The sequence below is a fragment of the Aotus nancymaae genome, unplaced genomic scaffold (genome assembly GCF_030222135.1).
Source record: "Aotus nancymaae isolate 86718 unplaced genomic scaffold, 86718_ANA_hifiasm-v0.15.2.pri h1tg000108l, whole genome shotgun sequence".
NCBI classification, from domain to species: Eukaryota; Metazoa; Chordata; class Mammalia; order Primates; family Aotidae; genus Aotus; species Aotus nancymaae.
In genome coordinates this window covers 34,393,337-34,409,028 of record NW_026988523.1, presented here as the reverse complement: position 1 = coordinate 34,409,028, position 15,692 = coordinate 34,393,337, and the positions used below count along the sequence as shown (strand labels likewise).

General features: G+C 54.0%; 1 protein-coding gene across 1 annotated transcript; it reads left to right on the top strand.

Moving 5' to 3' along the window:
• The first annotated feature begins 21 nt into the window (after window positions 1-21).
• DCST2 (DC-STAMP domain containing 2) lies at window positions 22-15,689 on the top strand. Its single transcript, XM_012476249.2, has 15 exons — window positions 22-373; window positions 536-706; window positions 1,029-1,130; window positions 2,110-2,307; window positions 2,657-2,722; window positions 3,235-3,448; window positions 3,616-3,773; window positions 4,391-4,555; window positions 7,262-7,429; window positions 7,574-7,674; window positions 9,347-9,477; window positions 9,817-9,944; window positions 10,630-10,723; window positions 10,829-10,969; window positions 15,458-15,689. Exons 1-15 carry the CDS (start codon window positions 106-108, stop codon window positions 15,672-15,674), a joined length of 2,322 nt encoding a protein of 773 aa, XP_012331672.2. The 5' UTR covers window positions 22-105; the 3' UTR covers window positions 15,675-15,689.
• The last annotated feature ends 3 nt before the right edge of the window (window positions 15,690-15,692 follow it).

Here is a 15,692-nt window from a genome sequence, read left to right as displayed (position 1 = left end):
GGTGAAAGCCCTCGGAACCTTAGAATACGGTGAGAAATTCCAGGAGCACAAAGTCAGCTCAGCGGGCTTCTCCTGGAGACAGGCAGAGGTTTGGTCTCAGCAACCATGCCCAAAGTCACAAAGGATGTTGTGCACCCCTCGGCGGGAGTGGAGCCTAGCATGGCGAGAGCTGTGGTTCGCAGTGTTGGAGGCTTTACCCTGGGCTTGTCTTTGGCCACGGCCTACGGGCTTCTGGAGCTACTGGTGGAAGGGCGCAGCCCCTGGGGCTGCCTGGTGGGCACCCTCACTTTGGCTGCCTTCCTTAGCCTGGGCATGGGATTCTCCCGCCAGATCCGAGCCACTGTCCTCCTGCTGCTGCCCCAGGCCTTCTCCAGTGAGCCTGGCACCCAGGGCTGGGGGGCAGGTCCCGGGGCTGGTGCTGGGGCAGGAGAGACGCTGGGGGAGAGTTAAGGGAAATATTCCAGAGGCTTATGTACGGGACTTGCTGCCATGTTTGGGGCCGGGGTCTTGGTTCTGATGGAGCTGTCGCCTCCAGGGCAGGGCCGGACACTACTGTTGGTGGCTGCCTTTGGGTTGGTGCTTCAAGGGCCTTGTGCCAACACTCTCCGCAACTTCACCCGGGCCAGCGAGGCTGTAGCCTGTGGGGCAGAGCTGGCGCTGAACCAGACTGCCGAAGTGCTGCAGCGGGCCAAGCAGCCCCTTGTCAGTAAGTCCCCAGCCCCCACCGCTGTCTCCCACTGGCCCCCCACCCCCCTCATCCTGCATGTCCTATAGGCCTTTGGCTTCCTTCTCTGCTGGTGCTAATTGCAGAGCATCTGGGCCTGAAAGGGACTCTGGGCACAGCTACACCCTCTCTCCTTGCTCTCTGGCCTCCTCCACTGCCAGATTAACTATCTCCCAGGTCCCAGAATCCAGGCTCCCCACCTCTGGAACGGCGGCCCCCTCTCCACTCCCTGCCTAAGGGGCAATGGTGAGAACCAGCCCCTAGAGGAGGAGATGCCACAGCGCCTCTGTCCCTCTCCCCTCAGGTGCCCTGAACAAGATTAAAGCTATTGCCCAGAAGGCCAAAGAAGTGGCTGACCGGGTCCGCAAGTTCTTTCGGTCAATCATGGATGGTGTGAAACATGTGGGTAAGCACGTTAGCATGTCTAGTCCTGGGGACTCAAAATGCACCTGGGTGCAGTGGCTCACACCTGTAATCCCAGAACTTTGGAAGGCCGAGGTGGGAGGATCGGTTGAGCCCAGGAATTTAAGACCAGCCTGGGCAACATGGCAAGACCCCGTCTGTATAAAAAATTTTAAAAAATAAATAATAAATAAAACTAGCCAGGTGTCAGGCGGGGTGTGGTAGCTCATGCCTGTAATCCTAGCACTCTGGGAAGCCGAAGTGGGTGGATGACCTGAGGTGAGGAGTTGAGGAGTTCAAGACCAGCCTGGCCATCTTGGTGAAACCCCATCTTTAAAAAAAAAAAAAAAAACTAGCCAGGTGTAATGGTACATGTCTGTAGTCCCAGCTACTGGGGAGGCTGTGGTGGAAAGATCTCTTGAACCCAGGAGTTTGAGGCTGCAGCGAGCTGTGATCGTGCCACTGTACTCCAATCCAGCCTGGGTGACAGAGTGAGACTGTCTCTAAAGAGAAAAAAAAAGAGGCTGGTCACCGTGGTTCATGCCTATAATCCCAGCACTTTGGGAGGCTGAGGTCGGTGGATCACCTGAGGTCAGGAGTTCGAGACCAGCCTGGTCAACATGGTGAAACCCCGTTTCTACTAAAAATGTAAAAACTGGCCGGGCATGGTGGCTCATGCCTGTAGTCCCAGCTACTTGGGAGGCTGAGGCAAGAGAATTATTTGAACCCAGTAGGCGGAGGTTGCGGCGAGCCGAGATCATGCCATTGTACTCTAGCCTGGTCAACAAGAGCAGAACTCCGTCTCAAAAAAAAAATTCAGTTTCCTCACCCGTATCCCTGTCCAGGCCTTTTCAGGCCCCTCCTGGGTGCTGGCTAGTGCTCACTGGATACAGCACAGCCAGCACAGGCCTCTCCAGCCCTGGGGTTGTGAGAAGAGGCTGTAGGATTCCAGCTCCGGGTGCCCACCCTGCATCTGTCCCCAGCCAGGGCTCTGCGGAACGTGTGGCAGTGGCTCCTGCATATCGGGGACGTGTGCAATGCGGAGCTGGGCAACCCTTACCTGAAGTGTGCGCGAGTCTTTGATGATGCCAAGGACAGCTGCATGCAGGTCATCCCGCAAGCCTACCACCTGTGTTACGTGCTCATGCCCTTCAAACTGGCGCTCTGTGGACTTGCCAGCTGTGAGAAAGCCGGGGCCGTTATGGGGGAGGGGCTGATGTGAGGCGGGGCGGGGAGGGAATGTGGGGGTCAGTTGGGAGGACAGGCCCAGGAGAACCATTAGGGGGCAACAGAGAGGAACCAATAAGGATGATGGGACCAGTACTGGGGGTGGGCGTGGGCGTGGGCAGCAGGGAGGGACAGGTGTTGGGAGAGAGGGGCCACAGGGAAGTGCTACAAGGTTTTGGGCAAATGTGGAGGCCAATAGGAAAATAGAAATTCAAGAGGCCCTGTGAGAAGAGGTCTTCAGAGGTGGGGGGGCAGGTCCGGCTGTGCCCCTCCTCCGGACACTCAGCAGACTCTGCCCATCAGTGGTCCAGGTGTTCTGTGTCATCCCCAAATACCTTCAACCCTTCTTGCGCCAGACCATCGGCACCCGTGAGTGACCCCCTCCTCCCACACATGGTGCTCCCTAGTGGTCTCCCTCCCTCATCTCGGTGTGGCCATGGCCAGCCCCCAGTGATCCCAGCCCATAAAGGAGAATGTAAGAGAAAGAAAGGGGCTCAAAAGATTACCCAGGCCCATATCCATGCTGTACAGATCAGGAAACTGAGGTACAGCGAAGGGCCAGTGCCTCACCACGCCTGCCCCCAGAGCAGAAGCTGGGGACAGAACCAGGGACTCCTGTCCACATTCAGGTCATTGAGATCTTTCCTTAGGGGCATCTGTTGCATGCCGGTGTCATGCTGGGTGCTGAGCATGTGGTGGCAATGGCACAGATATGTGGAGGCTTTGTCCCCCTCCTCAGTCCACCTTGACCTAAGCATTGGGGGTCACAGCTGGTCTGTGAGCTGCACGCCCCCTGGGCTGTGCCAGGCCCCTCCCCAGGTGCAGCTCCACCCTCTCCTAACTCTCCTTGCCCACGTCTCCCCTGAATCTGCTGGCCCCAGCTGTGATTCAGTTGCTCAACCGCGTGCGTCAGGAGTTTGAGTTCAACGTGACAGCCACCCACCACTTCTCTGTGGATCTCAATGCCTCTCGGAGCCTGTCGCAGGTAGCCATGGACCTCCAGGAGGCTGTCAGCATGAAGCTGCACCGCATCCAAGAGGCTTTGGCTCTGATGGGCTTCACCACGCCTCTGCTGCTTGTACTTCTCTACCTCCAGTGAGGGGCTGCTGGGCGGTGCGGGGGTGCAGGGCCAGGGCTGCAGGGAGCAGTCATTCCCCGGGCATCCAGGGAAGCTGACGTTGTGGGGATGGAGAGGGGACGCCCTGTGCGGTCTGGCCTGGGGAGCTAAAGGGCCTCACATGTGCTCCACCTCCGTTTCCCAGAGCCCTATTTTACCGGTACTGTTACCTGAACTGGGACCATTACGACAATATCTACATCACCAGCCGATTCCTGCGCATGGAGGCTACGCGCTCCTCGGCTGGGCTGCCGACGGTGCTACCGCTCAGTGCTCACGAGGCCAGGCGCTACATCCCGCCGGGTGAGGGCCCTGAGGACAGGGAGAACCCGGCTCACGGAGCCCAGGGCTTCCGCCCACCCTGCTGCCCTGCAGGGCCAGAGGGAAGAAACACAACCCAGAGCTTAAGAAACTTTCCGGCTGATGGGAGACACCGGCCAGTCCTTGGGGAGTCCGCAATCTGAAAGGGGAACATAGACACCCTTGGAGAAAGTACCCAGAGACGGGAGGGGCAGATGGTGCTTCTGGGAGCACCCTGGACATCGGGACAGCAGGGGGTGGACACAGTGAGGGAAGTCACTTCTGGGGGTGGGCAGGAAGTGTGAATGTGCTAATATGGAGGGGGAGGACTGCCTGTGAGGCAGGGAAGTGGGTAAGGGGATGAGGGATGCCCTAGGAGGGAGGGCTCCTGAGACTGGAATGGGCCACAGGCCAGGTGGAGATGCCAGGCAGGCCCCTCCCCTCTGGCCACGGAGCCCCCTGCCCTGGAGAGTGTTTCCTCACAACTTCTTTTCCTTTCCATATTCCCGATGAGCAGACAGGCCCAGGACTGATCAGGGGCAGGAGGCCTCTCTAAGAACTGGGGTCTAGTGGACGGGAGAACTGGGGAGCATCCTCCTGACCATCCCACTCCCGCTCAGGCTCCATCTTCCTGTCCCAATGGGAGAAGTTTTTTTGCATTCTGGAGACCTTTGACCTTATCCGACACCTCCTCCTCGTGCTGTTCCTAGTCTTCCTAGACTATGCTGTCTTCTGGGTGCTTGACCTGGCCCGTCACCAGCTGCAGGGGGAGCTTGTGGCCCGCAGTGAGTGCCTGCATGACAGCCTCCTCCCACTCACCCACTGCAGCCCCTTGGCCTGCCCCTGCATCTCCCCATCCACTCCCAAGCCTTCTCCTCTTCCTATCCTCAGTCCCAGGGACTCCCTGAATGTCCCCATGTCTCTGTTACTCAGTAGTCCCCAAGTGTGCCATTCTTTCAACTCTATCCTCTGCCTAGTAACACCCGTGTCTAGGTCAGGGTTGTAACATACAGAGTAGTTAAAAATGCAAGCTTAGGCTGGGTGTGGTGTCTCACACCTGTAATCCCAGCACTTTGGGGGGCTGAGGTGGGAAATCACGAAGTCAGGAGTTTGAGACCAGCCTGGCCAACATAGTGAAACCCCGTCTCTACTGAAAATACAAAAACTAGCTGGATGTACTGGCAGGTGCCTGTAATCCCAGCTACTCAAGAGGCTGAGGCAGGAGAATCGCTTGAACCTGGGAGGCAGAGGTTGCAGTGAGCTGAGATCGCGCCACTGCACTCCAGCCAGGCAGCAGAGCGAGACTCTGTCTCAAAACACAAAACAAAACAAAATACACAAGTCCTAGAGTCAGACTGGCCGGGGTTCAAATCCCAGCTCTGTCCTTTATTAGGCGGTGACCTTCAGCAAGTTGCTTAACCTCTTCAGCTTCAGTTTCATCTTTTTTTTTTTTTTTGAGTCAGAGTCTTACTCTGTCACCAGGCTGGAGTGCAATGGCTCGATCTTGGCTCACTGCAACCTCTGCCTTCCAGTTTCAAGTGATTATCCTGCCTCAGCCTCCCGAGTAGCTGGGACTACAGGCATGTGCCACCATGCCCAGCTTTTTTTTTGTATTTTTAGTAGAGATGGGGTTTCACCATGTTGGCCAGGATGGTCTCAATCTCTTGACCTCATGATCCGCCTACCCGGGCCTCCCAAAGTGCTGGAAATACAGGTGTTAGCCACCATGCCTGGCCTCTTATTTATTTATTTTTTTTTGAGATGGAGTTTCCATCTGTTTCCCAGGCTGGAGTGCAGGGGTGCAATCTTGGCTCACTGCAACCTCCGTCTCCTGGGTTCAAGCAACTCTTCTGTCTCAGCCTCCCGAGTAGCTGGGACTACAGGTGCATGCCACCACGTCCAGTTGTGTTTTTAGTTCGAGACAAGGTTTCACCATATTGGTCAGGTTGGTCCTGAACTCCTGACTTCAGGTGATCTGCCCACTTCACCCTCCCAAAGTGCTGGAATTACAGGTATGTGCCACTGCACCAGCCCAGTTTTTTCATCTGAACAATGGAATAATAATGGTAGCAACCTCTCTGGGTCACTGTAAGGAGTAAATGAGATTATGTGTGTTGGGGCCAGGCATGGTGGCTCATGCCTGTAATCCCAGCACTTTGGGAGGATGAGTCAGGAGTTCGAGACCAGCCTGGCCAACATGGTAAAACCCTTTCTCTACTAAAAATGCAAAAAATTAGCTAGGGGTGGTGGTGGGCGCCTGTAATCCCAGTTACTCAGGAGGCTGATGCAGGAGAATCGCTTGAACCTGGGAGGCAGATGTTACACTGAGCCGAGATCATGTTACTATACTCCAGCCTGGGCAACAAGAGTGAAAGTCTGTCTCAAAAAAAAAAAAAAAAAAATTATATGTGTTGAATGCGTAGTAAACCATTGATTGAGAATGTGAGCCAGGTGCAGTGGCTCATGCCTGTAATCCCAGCACTTTGGGAGGCTGAGGCGGGCAGATCACCTGAGGTCAGGAGTTCAAGACCAGCATGGCCACCATGGTAAAACCTTGTCTCTACTAAAAATACAAAAAAATGAGCCAAGCGTGGTGGTGGACACCTATAATTCCACTTATTCAGGAGGCTGAGGCTGGAGAATCACTTGAACCCAGGAGTTGGAGGCTGCAGTGAGCTGAGATTATCACTCCAGCCTGGGTGATAGAGTAATACCCTGTCTCAAAACAAAACAACAAAAAAAGAATAAGTAAGAATCTCCCCAAAAAACAAAAAACAAAACCCCAAAACAAACAATAAAGCACTTGGTTCAGTGTCTGCTACACAGTCAGTGCTCAGCCAATAAATGTTTCTGGGGGGCCTGACTCAGTGGCTCACATCTGTAATCCTAGCACTTTGGGAGGCTAAGGCAGGCAGATTACTTGAGCTCAGGAATTTGAGACCAGCCTGGGCAACATGGCAAAACCCTGTCTCTCTCCAAAAAAAAAAAAAAAAAAAAAATTAGCTGGTTGTGGTGGCACATGCCTGTAGTCCCAGCCGCTTGGGAGGCTGAGGCAGGAGAATCACTTGAATCTGGGAGGTTGAGCCTGCAGTGAGCCAAGATCACAGCACTGCACTCCAGCCTGGGTGACAAAGTGAAACCCTGTCTCAAAAAATAAGTAATTTTAAAAAACAATATTAATAAATCCTCTGGGAGGTCATGGAGGCCAGGGGCGTGGACTCACTGATACTTAAGGTGGTCTTAGATCTGGTGGCTTGGATAGGAAGACCAGACACCAGTGCCACCCAGCTGGACCATGGGGCCAGTCCCAGGAGCCAGGACTGAGGTCAGGCCCCAGGGCACCATGAGGGTGCCTGAGGCATCGGAGCCCCCAGCTGAGGGTCTGACTCATCCTATGACCTGCGCTGTTCCACTTTCCTCATTCCAGAAGGTGTGGGCTTTTCTGCATAGCAACTGCCATGCGTGTCACTCACACAGCGTCTTTGTGCCAGGTCCTGTGTTGGTGTCTATAACTGTGGAAGGGACTGGCTATGCTGGGAATATTTACCGCGACCTGGTGTCAGCATTTAATGTACTGCAGCAAGGCAACGTCAGTATTTTGTCCCGGCGTTGTGTCCTTCGTCCCTCGGAGCCTGACAGCACTGGTTACATAGTCATTGGTATCAACCACACCCTGAGGGCCCTGGGGGTGTGGACACCATGCAGGAAATGAGGGCGCAGACTGCTGGGGATGTGGGGGCGCCAGGAGTGGGCTGGCACCTTGTGCCCGCTGGCAAGGCTTACTGAGGCTGCTGTGCTCCCAGGCGTCATGTATGGCCTATGCTTCTTCGTCACCCTGTTTGGCAGCTATGTCAGCCGGCTGCGGCGAGTCATCTGTGCCTCCTACTACCCATCCCGGGAGCAGGTGAGGGGTCCAGGGCTGGGAGCTAGTCCCTGCCCCTTCCCCAGGGGGCTTAGCAAGTGGCTGTTGGCCTTGGCTTTGGGAGCTGAATTCTTTCAGCAGCCCCAGCCCTCTTTCCTCTGGTTGAACTCCAAAGGAAATGACCTGGACTTCAAGCCTCTGGACTCAAGCTGGGGCAGGGAGAAATGGTGCCTCTGGGGCAGGGCTTCCTAGACAGCAGTTAGCTCCAAAGTCTGTTAAAATCACTGGGATGGCAGTCAGGGAGGGGATGGGGGCGGGGAGTTGAAGAGTGGAGCAGGCGTCATGGCTCACGCCTGTAATCCCAGAACTGTGGAAGGCTGAGGCAGGAGGACTGCTTGAGGCAAGGAGTTCAAGACCATTTGGGCATCAAAGTGAGCCTCTGTCTCTATTAAAAAAAAAAAGAGACGAAGAAGAAAGAAAAGAAGAGAAAAAGAAAAAAAGAAAGGAAAAAGCCAGGCATGGTGGTGTGTGCCTGTAGTCCCAGCTACTAGGGAGGATCGCTTGAGCCCAGGAGTTCCAGGCTGGAGTGAGCTATGATCGCACTACTGCACTCCAGTCAGGGCAATGGCATGAGACTCTGTCTCAAAAAAAAAAAACAAAATAACATGATGGGGAAGTGGGGGGCAGTGTTGGCATGTTGAAGTGTAATTAAAAACTCACCATTGCCGGGCGCGGTGGCGCCTGTAATCCCAGCGCTTTGGGAGGCCGAGGCGGGTGGATCACAAGGTCAATAGATCGAGACCATCCTGGTCAACATAGTGAAACCCCGTCTCTACTAAAAATACAAAAAATTAGCTGGGCATGGTGGCGCGTGCCTGTAATCCCAGCTACTCAGGAGGCTGAGGCAGGAGAATTGCCTGAACCCAGGAGGCGGAGGTTGCAGTGAGCCGAGATCGCGCCATTGCACTCCAGCCTGGGTAACAAGAGCGAAACTCCGTCTCAAAAAAAAAAAAAAAAAAAACTCACCATCGGTTTACTCATTCAGTAATCATTTACTGAGCATCTACTGCATTCCCCCAAGATGAAGCGGACACAGTCTGGAGCTCACAGTCTCAAGGCAGGCCGGACAAACTTTTAACAAGACAGTATAATGTATTTATTTATTTATTTTGAGGTGGAGTTTTTGCTCTTGTCGCCTGCTGGAGTGCAGTGGTGCAATCTCGGCTCACTGCAACCTCCACCTCCTGGGTTCAAGCAATTCTTCTGCCTCAGCCTCTCGAGTAGCTGGGATTACAGGCATCTGCCACCACATCTGGCTAATTTTTGGTATTTTTAGTAGAGACAGGTTTTCACCATGTTGGCCAGGATGGTCTTGAACTCCTGGCCTCAGGTGATCCACCCACCTTGGCCTCACAAAGTGCTGGGATTATAGGCGTGAGCCACCGCATCTGGCCGACTTTATAATTTATAATTTAAAAAGCACGTTTATTTAGGAATGAATAAAAGTGCTATGGAAACCCAGAGGAGAGAGTGGTAACTCCACCTGGGCAAGCCCAGAAGGCTTCCCAGAGGAAGGGGCATTTGAGCCAAACCTAGAGGGATTCGTAGGAGTTGGATAGAAGGAAAAGGTAGGGAGTGGAGATGGGTGTAGAGAGCATTCCAGGCAGACAAAACAGCGTCAAGTGGGACCCCATCCCTGATCTCCCCACACTAGGAGAGGATCTCCTACCTGTACAACTTACTTCTGAGCCGCCGAACCAATCTATTGGCAGCCCTGCACCGATCAGTGAGGCGGCGGGCAGCTGACCAGGGCCACAGAAGTGCCCTCCTAGTGCTGGCCAGCCGGTGAGGCCACTGTCTTTCCTATAGGGGTGGGGCAAGAGGGGACAGAAAAAGAGCCAGGAGTCAGAAGGGATCTCTGTCCTCTCTAAGCGTCAAGAGATTTGGTGGAAGAGAATGCCTGTCCCATGCCCTTCACGCCGTGAGAGATGGGAATTCTTAGGGGCGAGGAGTGAAGGGAGGAAGGAAGGCAGGGCCGTGGAGAGGTTGCTTCTGAAGTCAGAGGGATGGAGGATGGACTGCAGGAAGTCAAGAAGTCCTCCTGCCACTTGGAGGTTGGCGCTGGAGTGAGGAGGCTTAACCTGGTGGGCTGGCCTGCTTAGTGTCTGTGACCCCTTTTCTCAGGTGTCCCCGGCTACGTCCATTCGTCAGCCACTTGCGGCTGCCTCAGGCCTACTGCCTGGGCTGTGGGAAGCCCCAGGGTGAGGGAGACATGGAGAACGTTGTGTCCTGCAGTACCCCGGGCTGCCAAGGTGAGAGCCCTGGGGCGTGTGCCTCTCCCTGCTCAGACTTACCCCACTGGCATATGACAATCAACTGTGGTCCTTCCTTGATGGAATTCTCTTATGCCTCAGCTTTCGCGTCCCTCCCTTCATAACTATGCGAGTCCTCATTTACACAGAGCCCTCAGGTAGCTCATTTTCTCCATGCTTGCCTTTATTCTTCCGGGTATTTATTTATTTATTTTTTGAGACAGAGTCTCGCTCTGCACCCAGGCTGGAGTGCAGTGGCGCGATCTCGGCTCACTGCCAACCTTCGCCTCCCGGGTTCAAGCGATTCCCCTGCCTCAGCCTAGCCTCCCCAGTAGCTGGGACTATAGGCACCCACCACTACGCCCAGCTAATTTTTGTAATTTAGTAGAGACAGGGTTTCACTATGTTGGCCAGGATGGTCTCAATCTCCTGACCTCATGATCCACCTGCCTCAGTCTCCCAAAGTGCTGGGATTACCAGTGTGAGCCACCTCGCCTGGCCTCTCTCGGGTATTTATAAACGGGATTTATATGCAAATGACATTGCAGCAGTTCCCTAGTGTGCACCGCTTGAGAAGGATGGTTCCTCCAGGGGTGTGATAGGGGAGGCAGAGGCTGGCAACCAGGAAGCACAGAGGGTGGGTGGGTGAGCTTGGGTTCACCTCCATTCCTCTGGCCTCTGTCAGGTCTCTACTGCCTCGCCTGCTTCCGCCTCCTGGACAATACCTGCGTCTTGTGTGCCTCTCCCCTCTCCTACCAAGGGGACCTGGACTTGGAGCTGTGAGTATTTCAGTGACATGGGGTGGCGGGAGTCTATGGGGGTAGTGGGAGTAGCCACCCTCTGCCAGGACATCTGTGGGCCACTGAGATGAGAGATTTCTCCAGGGACTCTAGCGATGACGAGGGCCCCCAGCTACGGCTGGCTGCAGCTCAAAGGAGGGACCCTGAGCAGGCGTGGTTACTGCAGCGACAGCTCCAGGACGTGCTCGGCAGGAGCCTCTCAATGGAGTCCACTTCTGAGTCCAGGTGAGCAGGAAGCAGGAGTCGGCACCTGGGGTTTGTGAGGCCCAAGGATGTTCTGTTCCATTTACAAAGCCTTCCTGGGTGCCTGGGCCTTGCCAGGGCTGGAGACGGACATGAGGGGAGGGGAAGTAACTGCGGTTTGCCAAGCGCCTGCTCTGTGTCAGCACCGTGGCCCTGGAGGAGCTCACCATGCCCTTGGGGAGAGTGACATCAGATAGATAACAGGGTGGATAGCACCCTGATAAAGGAGTGAAGAATACTCTGGGCAGCACAGAGGACAGAACAACCAACTTGGGAAAAGGGGCGTTATTAATGAAGGCCTCATAGAAGAGGTGATAAATGAGCTGGATTTTTGTTTTGTTTTTTTGGGACAGGGTCTCACTCTGTCATCCAGGCTGGAATGCAGTGGCACAATCCCAGTTCACTGAAACCTCGACCTCCTGGGCTCAAGCAATCCTCCCACCTCAGTTTCCTGAGTAGCTGGGACATTAGGCACACCACCACGCTTGGCTTATTACTATTATTATTATTTTGTAGATATGAGAGTCTCACTATGTTGCCCAGGCTGGTCTCAAACTCCTGAGCTCAAACCATCCTCTCGCCTTGGCCTTCCAAAGTGCTGGGATTATGGGATTATAGGCGTGAGCCATGGTGCCTGGCCAGGGGCTGGATTTTGGGGGCAACTTGGTGGTTTGTTAGGCTGAGAAGTAGAGGAAAGCATTTCAAGGGGAGGCCTGTGTGGGTTTGGAGAATGTGAGGCATTCGGAAGGGTAGAGCCCAAGGGATGGGTGTGTCTGGATAGAGACCTCGGAGAATGTTGGGAGATGAGGTTGGAAGTCAAGATGGGAAGAGATGGGCAAGACCTTTACTTGTCATTTGAAGATCTTAGGTTGGAAAGTGACGTGCTCATATTTGTCTTTATTTATTTATTTATTTTTATTCTTTTTTGAGACGGCGTTTCGCTCTTGTTACCCAAGCTGGAGTGCAATGGCACGATCTCGGCTCACCGAAACCTCTGCCTCCTGGGTTCAGGCTATTCTCCTGCCTTAGCCTCCTGAGTAGCTGGGATTACAGGCACACGCCACCATGCCCAACTAATTTTTTGTATTTTTAGTAGAGACGGGTTTTCGCCATGTTGACCAGGATGGTCTCAATCTCTCCACCTGCCTTGGCCTCCCAAAGTGCTGGGATTACAGGCGTGAGCCACTGCGCCCGGCCCTTTTTTTTTTTTTTTTTTTTTTTTAATAAAGATGGGGTTTCACCATGATGGCCAGGCTGGTCTTGAATTACTGACCTCAGGTGATCTAAGGCCTCCCAAAGTGCTAGGATTACAGGCGTGAGCCACCGCGCCCCGCCGCTCATATTTGTCTTTCAAGACCATAAGTGAAGAAGGTAGAGCGAGGTTGGGCAGGAGCAGGGAGGTCAGAGAAGAGCTTGTCTTAGTTTAGGAGAAGTTCGTGATGGCCTCAGGATTGAGGTGCTGAGGGTGACTGGGATTTCTAGGCTTGGGACTGCACAGGTGTTAGGGCAGGAAGATAAACAGGTTCTGGGGAACGACAACCGGCCCAGTTTGAGATCTTTGAAGTGTCTGTAGGGCATCCAGCTGGAGATGCCCAGGGGGACAGTTAGACAAGGGCAGGGCTCCGGGCTGGAGGTGTATTTTGCAGGGGAGTGTTGAGTTAGAGACTGTAAGAGAGAGGATGAGCTAGATCATCCTGGCAAAGGGCATGGCGGGAGAGAGGGAGGGGACAGGGAGCTGAGAGGCTCATGGAAGCAGGAGAGTCAAACATGAAATCAAGTAGGGGCTGGGCACAGTGGCTTACACCTGTAATCCCAGCACTTTGGGAAGCCTAGCCAGGAGGATCACTTAAGGTCAGGAGTTCAAGACCAGCCTGGCCAGCATAGTGAAACCCTGTCTCTACTAAGAATACAAAAATTAGCCAGGCGTGGTGGCGCACGCCTATGGTCCCAGCTACTCAGGAGAATTGCTTGACCTGGGAGGCAGAGGTGGTGGAGAGTTAAGATTGTGCCACTGCACTCTAGCCTGAGAGACAGAGTGAGGCTCCATTAAGATTGTGCCACTGCACTCTAGCCTGGGAGACAGAGTGAGACTCCATCTCAAAAAAAAAATAATAATAAAGTAATAATACAAAAATTAGCTGGGCATAGTAGCGTGCGTCTTTAGTTCCAGCTACTCAGGAGGCTAAGGTGGGAGGGATCACTTGAGCCATGGAGGCTAAGACTGCAGTGAGCTAAGATTGTGCCACTGCACTCTAGCCTGGGCAATGGTACAAGACCCAGTCTCAAAAAATAAAAAGATTAAAAAAAAATCAAGTAGGATCATGTGGAGACAGGCAACAGACAGTTAGGAAATCACTGGAGTGGCTTATGGGAATATTTGTCATGGCATCAGGAAGACTAAAACTGGTCTGCCACGATGGGTTGAGTGGTGACTGGTAAAAAGGACTCAGAAAGGTCGGGCGCAGTGGCTCACACCTGTAATCCTAGCACTTTGGGAGGCTGAGGCAGGTGGATCACTTGAGGTCAGGAGTTCGAGACCAGCCTGGCCAACATGAGGATACCTCGTCTCTATTAGAAATACAAAAAATTAGGGCCGGGGGCAGTGGCTCACCCCTGTAATCCCAGCACTTTGGGAGGCTGAGGCGGGTGGATCACGAGGTCAGGAGTTCAAGACCAACCTGGCCAAGATGGCCAAGCCTCGCCTCTAAAAAAAAAAATACAAAAAATTAGTTGGGTGTGGTGGTAGGCACTGTAATCTCAGCTACTTGGGAGGTTGAAGCAGGAGAATCGCTTGAACCTGGGAGGTGGAGGTTGTAATGAGCCAAGATCACGCCACTGCACTTCAACCTGGGTGACAGAGTGAGACTCAAATGGACTCAGAAATATGGTATGTGGCTCCTGCCTCACTGTTGCCAGGAGTCTGATAATGCTTTTAATCTAATAAGTGCTGTAGTTTGAAAAAATGTAAGCTTGATGGTGAAGAGAAAGAGAGTTAGCTTCACAGAGCAAGAGAGTAGCTTGAAGGGGATTCAGCACTAAAAGGGTTGTCTAGACACAAGGACGGAGAGATTTGAGCATTTAGGCAGTGTAAAAGAGCGTTGGGGAGGGAGGTTTGGCTCTAGGGCCAGGTGGACCAGGTGGCCTGCCTTAGAAAGGAGAGGCTGGCAGAGGCAGGGGCGGAGAGTAGAGGTTCCCCTGAGCAGCTGAGCCCGCTCCAGCCTGATGGCCTCGCTTCTCTCTGGGGAGTAGGAGGCAAGAGCACCTGCTGAGCGAGCAGAGGGGGCGGCTGGGAGTGGAATAAAGGTTTCAGGGAGTGGGTGGTAGAGGTTTTTGAAAGACCTGCTGTGGGAAACGTGCAAAGAAGCCGACTGGGGAGGTTAAGGGATTTCCAGGTAGCGTCAAAGGCCCAGATGATGCTGGAAGCGTTAACCTGTGATGATTGCTCCAGTGCGCTTGGTTATGTGATTTTCTCTGGCAAATGTGGTAGCCATGAATAGGATTCACGGGTGGAGGGCTTTTTCTGGGCAGGTCAGGAGGACAAGATGGAGTGAGCATTGAGGTGTCTTTGGTAAGAGTCTGAGATGACTGGGGAAGAGGAGGGGCTGAGGCCCCCCGGGGGCAGCCCAGGGTCTCTGTCTTGATGAAGTGTTAGAGCAGGGGCAGTGGCCAGGAGGGAGAGCTGGCTGAACAGGAGGGGCTCAGAGACGGGGTCACGGCCAGGGAAGAACTCTGGAATAAATCCAGTGAGGGGCCAAGGCTGAGAAGGACGTCTGAGTGGGAACACAGATGATGGTCAATAGGACCAAGCAGCTTAGGGATTGCGAAGCCAGAAAACTGGATGGGTCCTCTAACGAGGAGGTTGCAGGACCATACAAACAGCAGGGGTCCAGAGCCGGCATCTTAAACGTGGCAGGTGTCTGGCAGGCCTGAGGAGACAGCCACAGCACTGGCGGTATAGCTGTCGTGGCAGCCAGGGGCTTTGCAAAACACAGTACAGGCCAGCTGGGTTTGAGAAGGTTAAGCTGCCTCCACTTGGGAGGACTGCAAAGAAAACTGTCCAGTGGGCACATTCCAGTGTGAATGGGGTGGTGGAGGTCGTGATGAGTCGGGAGGTTGAAGGGGAAGCAAAGCTTTCTTTTCAGAGGTTCTAGAGGGCCCAGTGAAGGGCTAAGCTGGGTCAGCAGAGGGGGTGGTTTGAGCCTTGAGCAGCGGTGACCACTGAGGTCACTAGTGGTTCTGCCCCTCCTAGCCATGTGGCCTCAGGCAAGTCACTGCCCCCACTCAGCATCAGCCTAAAATCAGAAAGTATCTACAGCCATGGGCTGGTATGCCTTATAGGCCTGGGAGAGCAGGAGGTGCTTGGAAAGAACAGGAGCTGGATCTGAACAGATGGGGCAGGGCAGGGGGCAGGGATGCACCTGTGAAGACAGAAGGTGGGTGATCCGGCCACCCACTTCCCCTCCTCGATAGTGACCTGGATGAGGAGAAGGGGCCTCAGCAGGGGAAGCACGGGCAGCAGCCCTTACCTGAAGCCCATCAGCCTGTCAGCATTCTCACCAGCCCTGAGTCCCACAGACCACCTGAGACATCCTCCGCCCCCAACGCAGCCCCCACTGCAGCTTCAGAACCCTCAGTCCCTCTCTCACCTCCCTCTCTTCCAGATCTTTCCCACCCACCCCCCAAATAAACCAAAAGTGGACACCAG

Bases quoted from the DNA above. Each gene is read 5' to 3' on its own strand.
- DCST2 (XM_012476249.2), top strand. From the start codon at position 106: ATGCCCAAAGTCACAAAGGATGTTGTGCACCCCTCGGCGGGAGTGGAG. The intron at 374-535 runs GTGAGCCTGGCA...TGTCGCCTCCAG, and splicing joins GCTGCCCCAGGCCTTCTCCA to GGCAGGGCCGGACACTACTG. The intron at 9,945-10,629 runs GTGAGAGCCCTG...GGCCTCTGTCAG, and splicing joins CAGTACCCCGGGCTGCCAAG to GTCTCTACTGCCTCGCCTGC.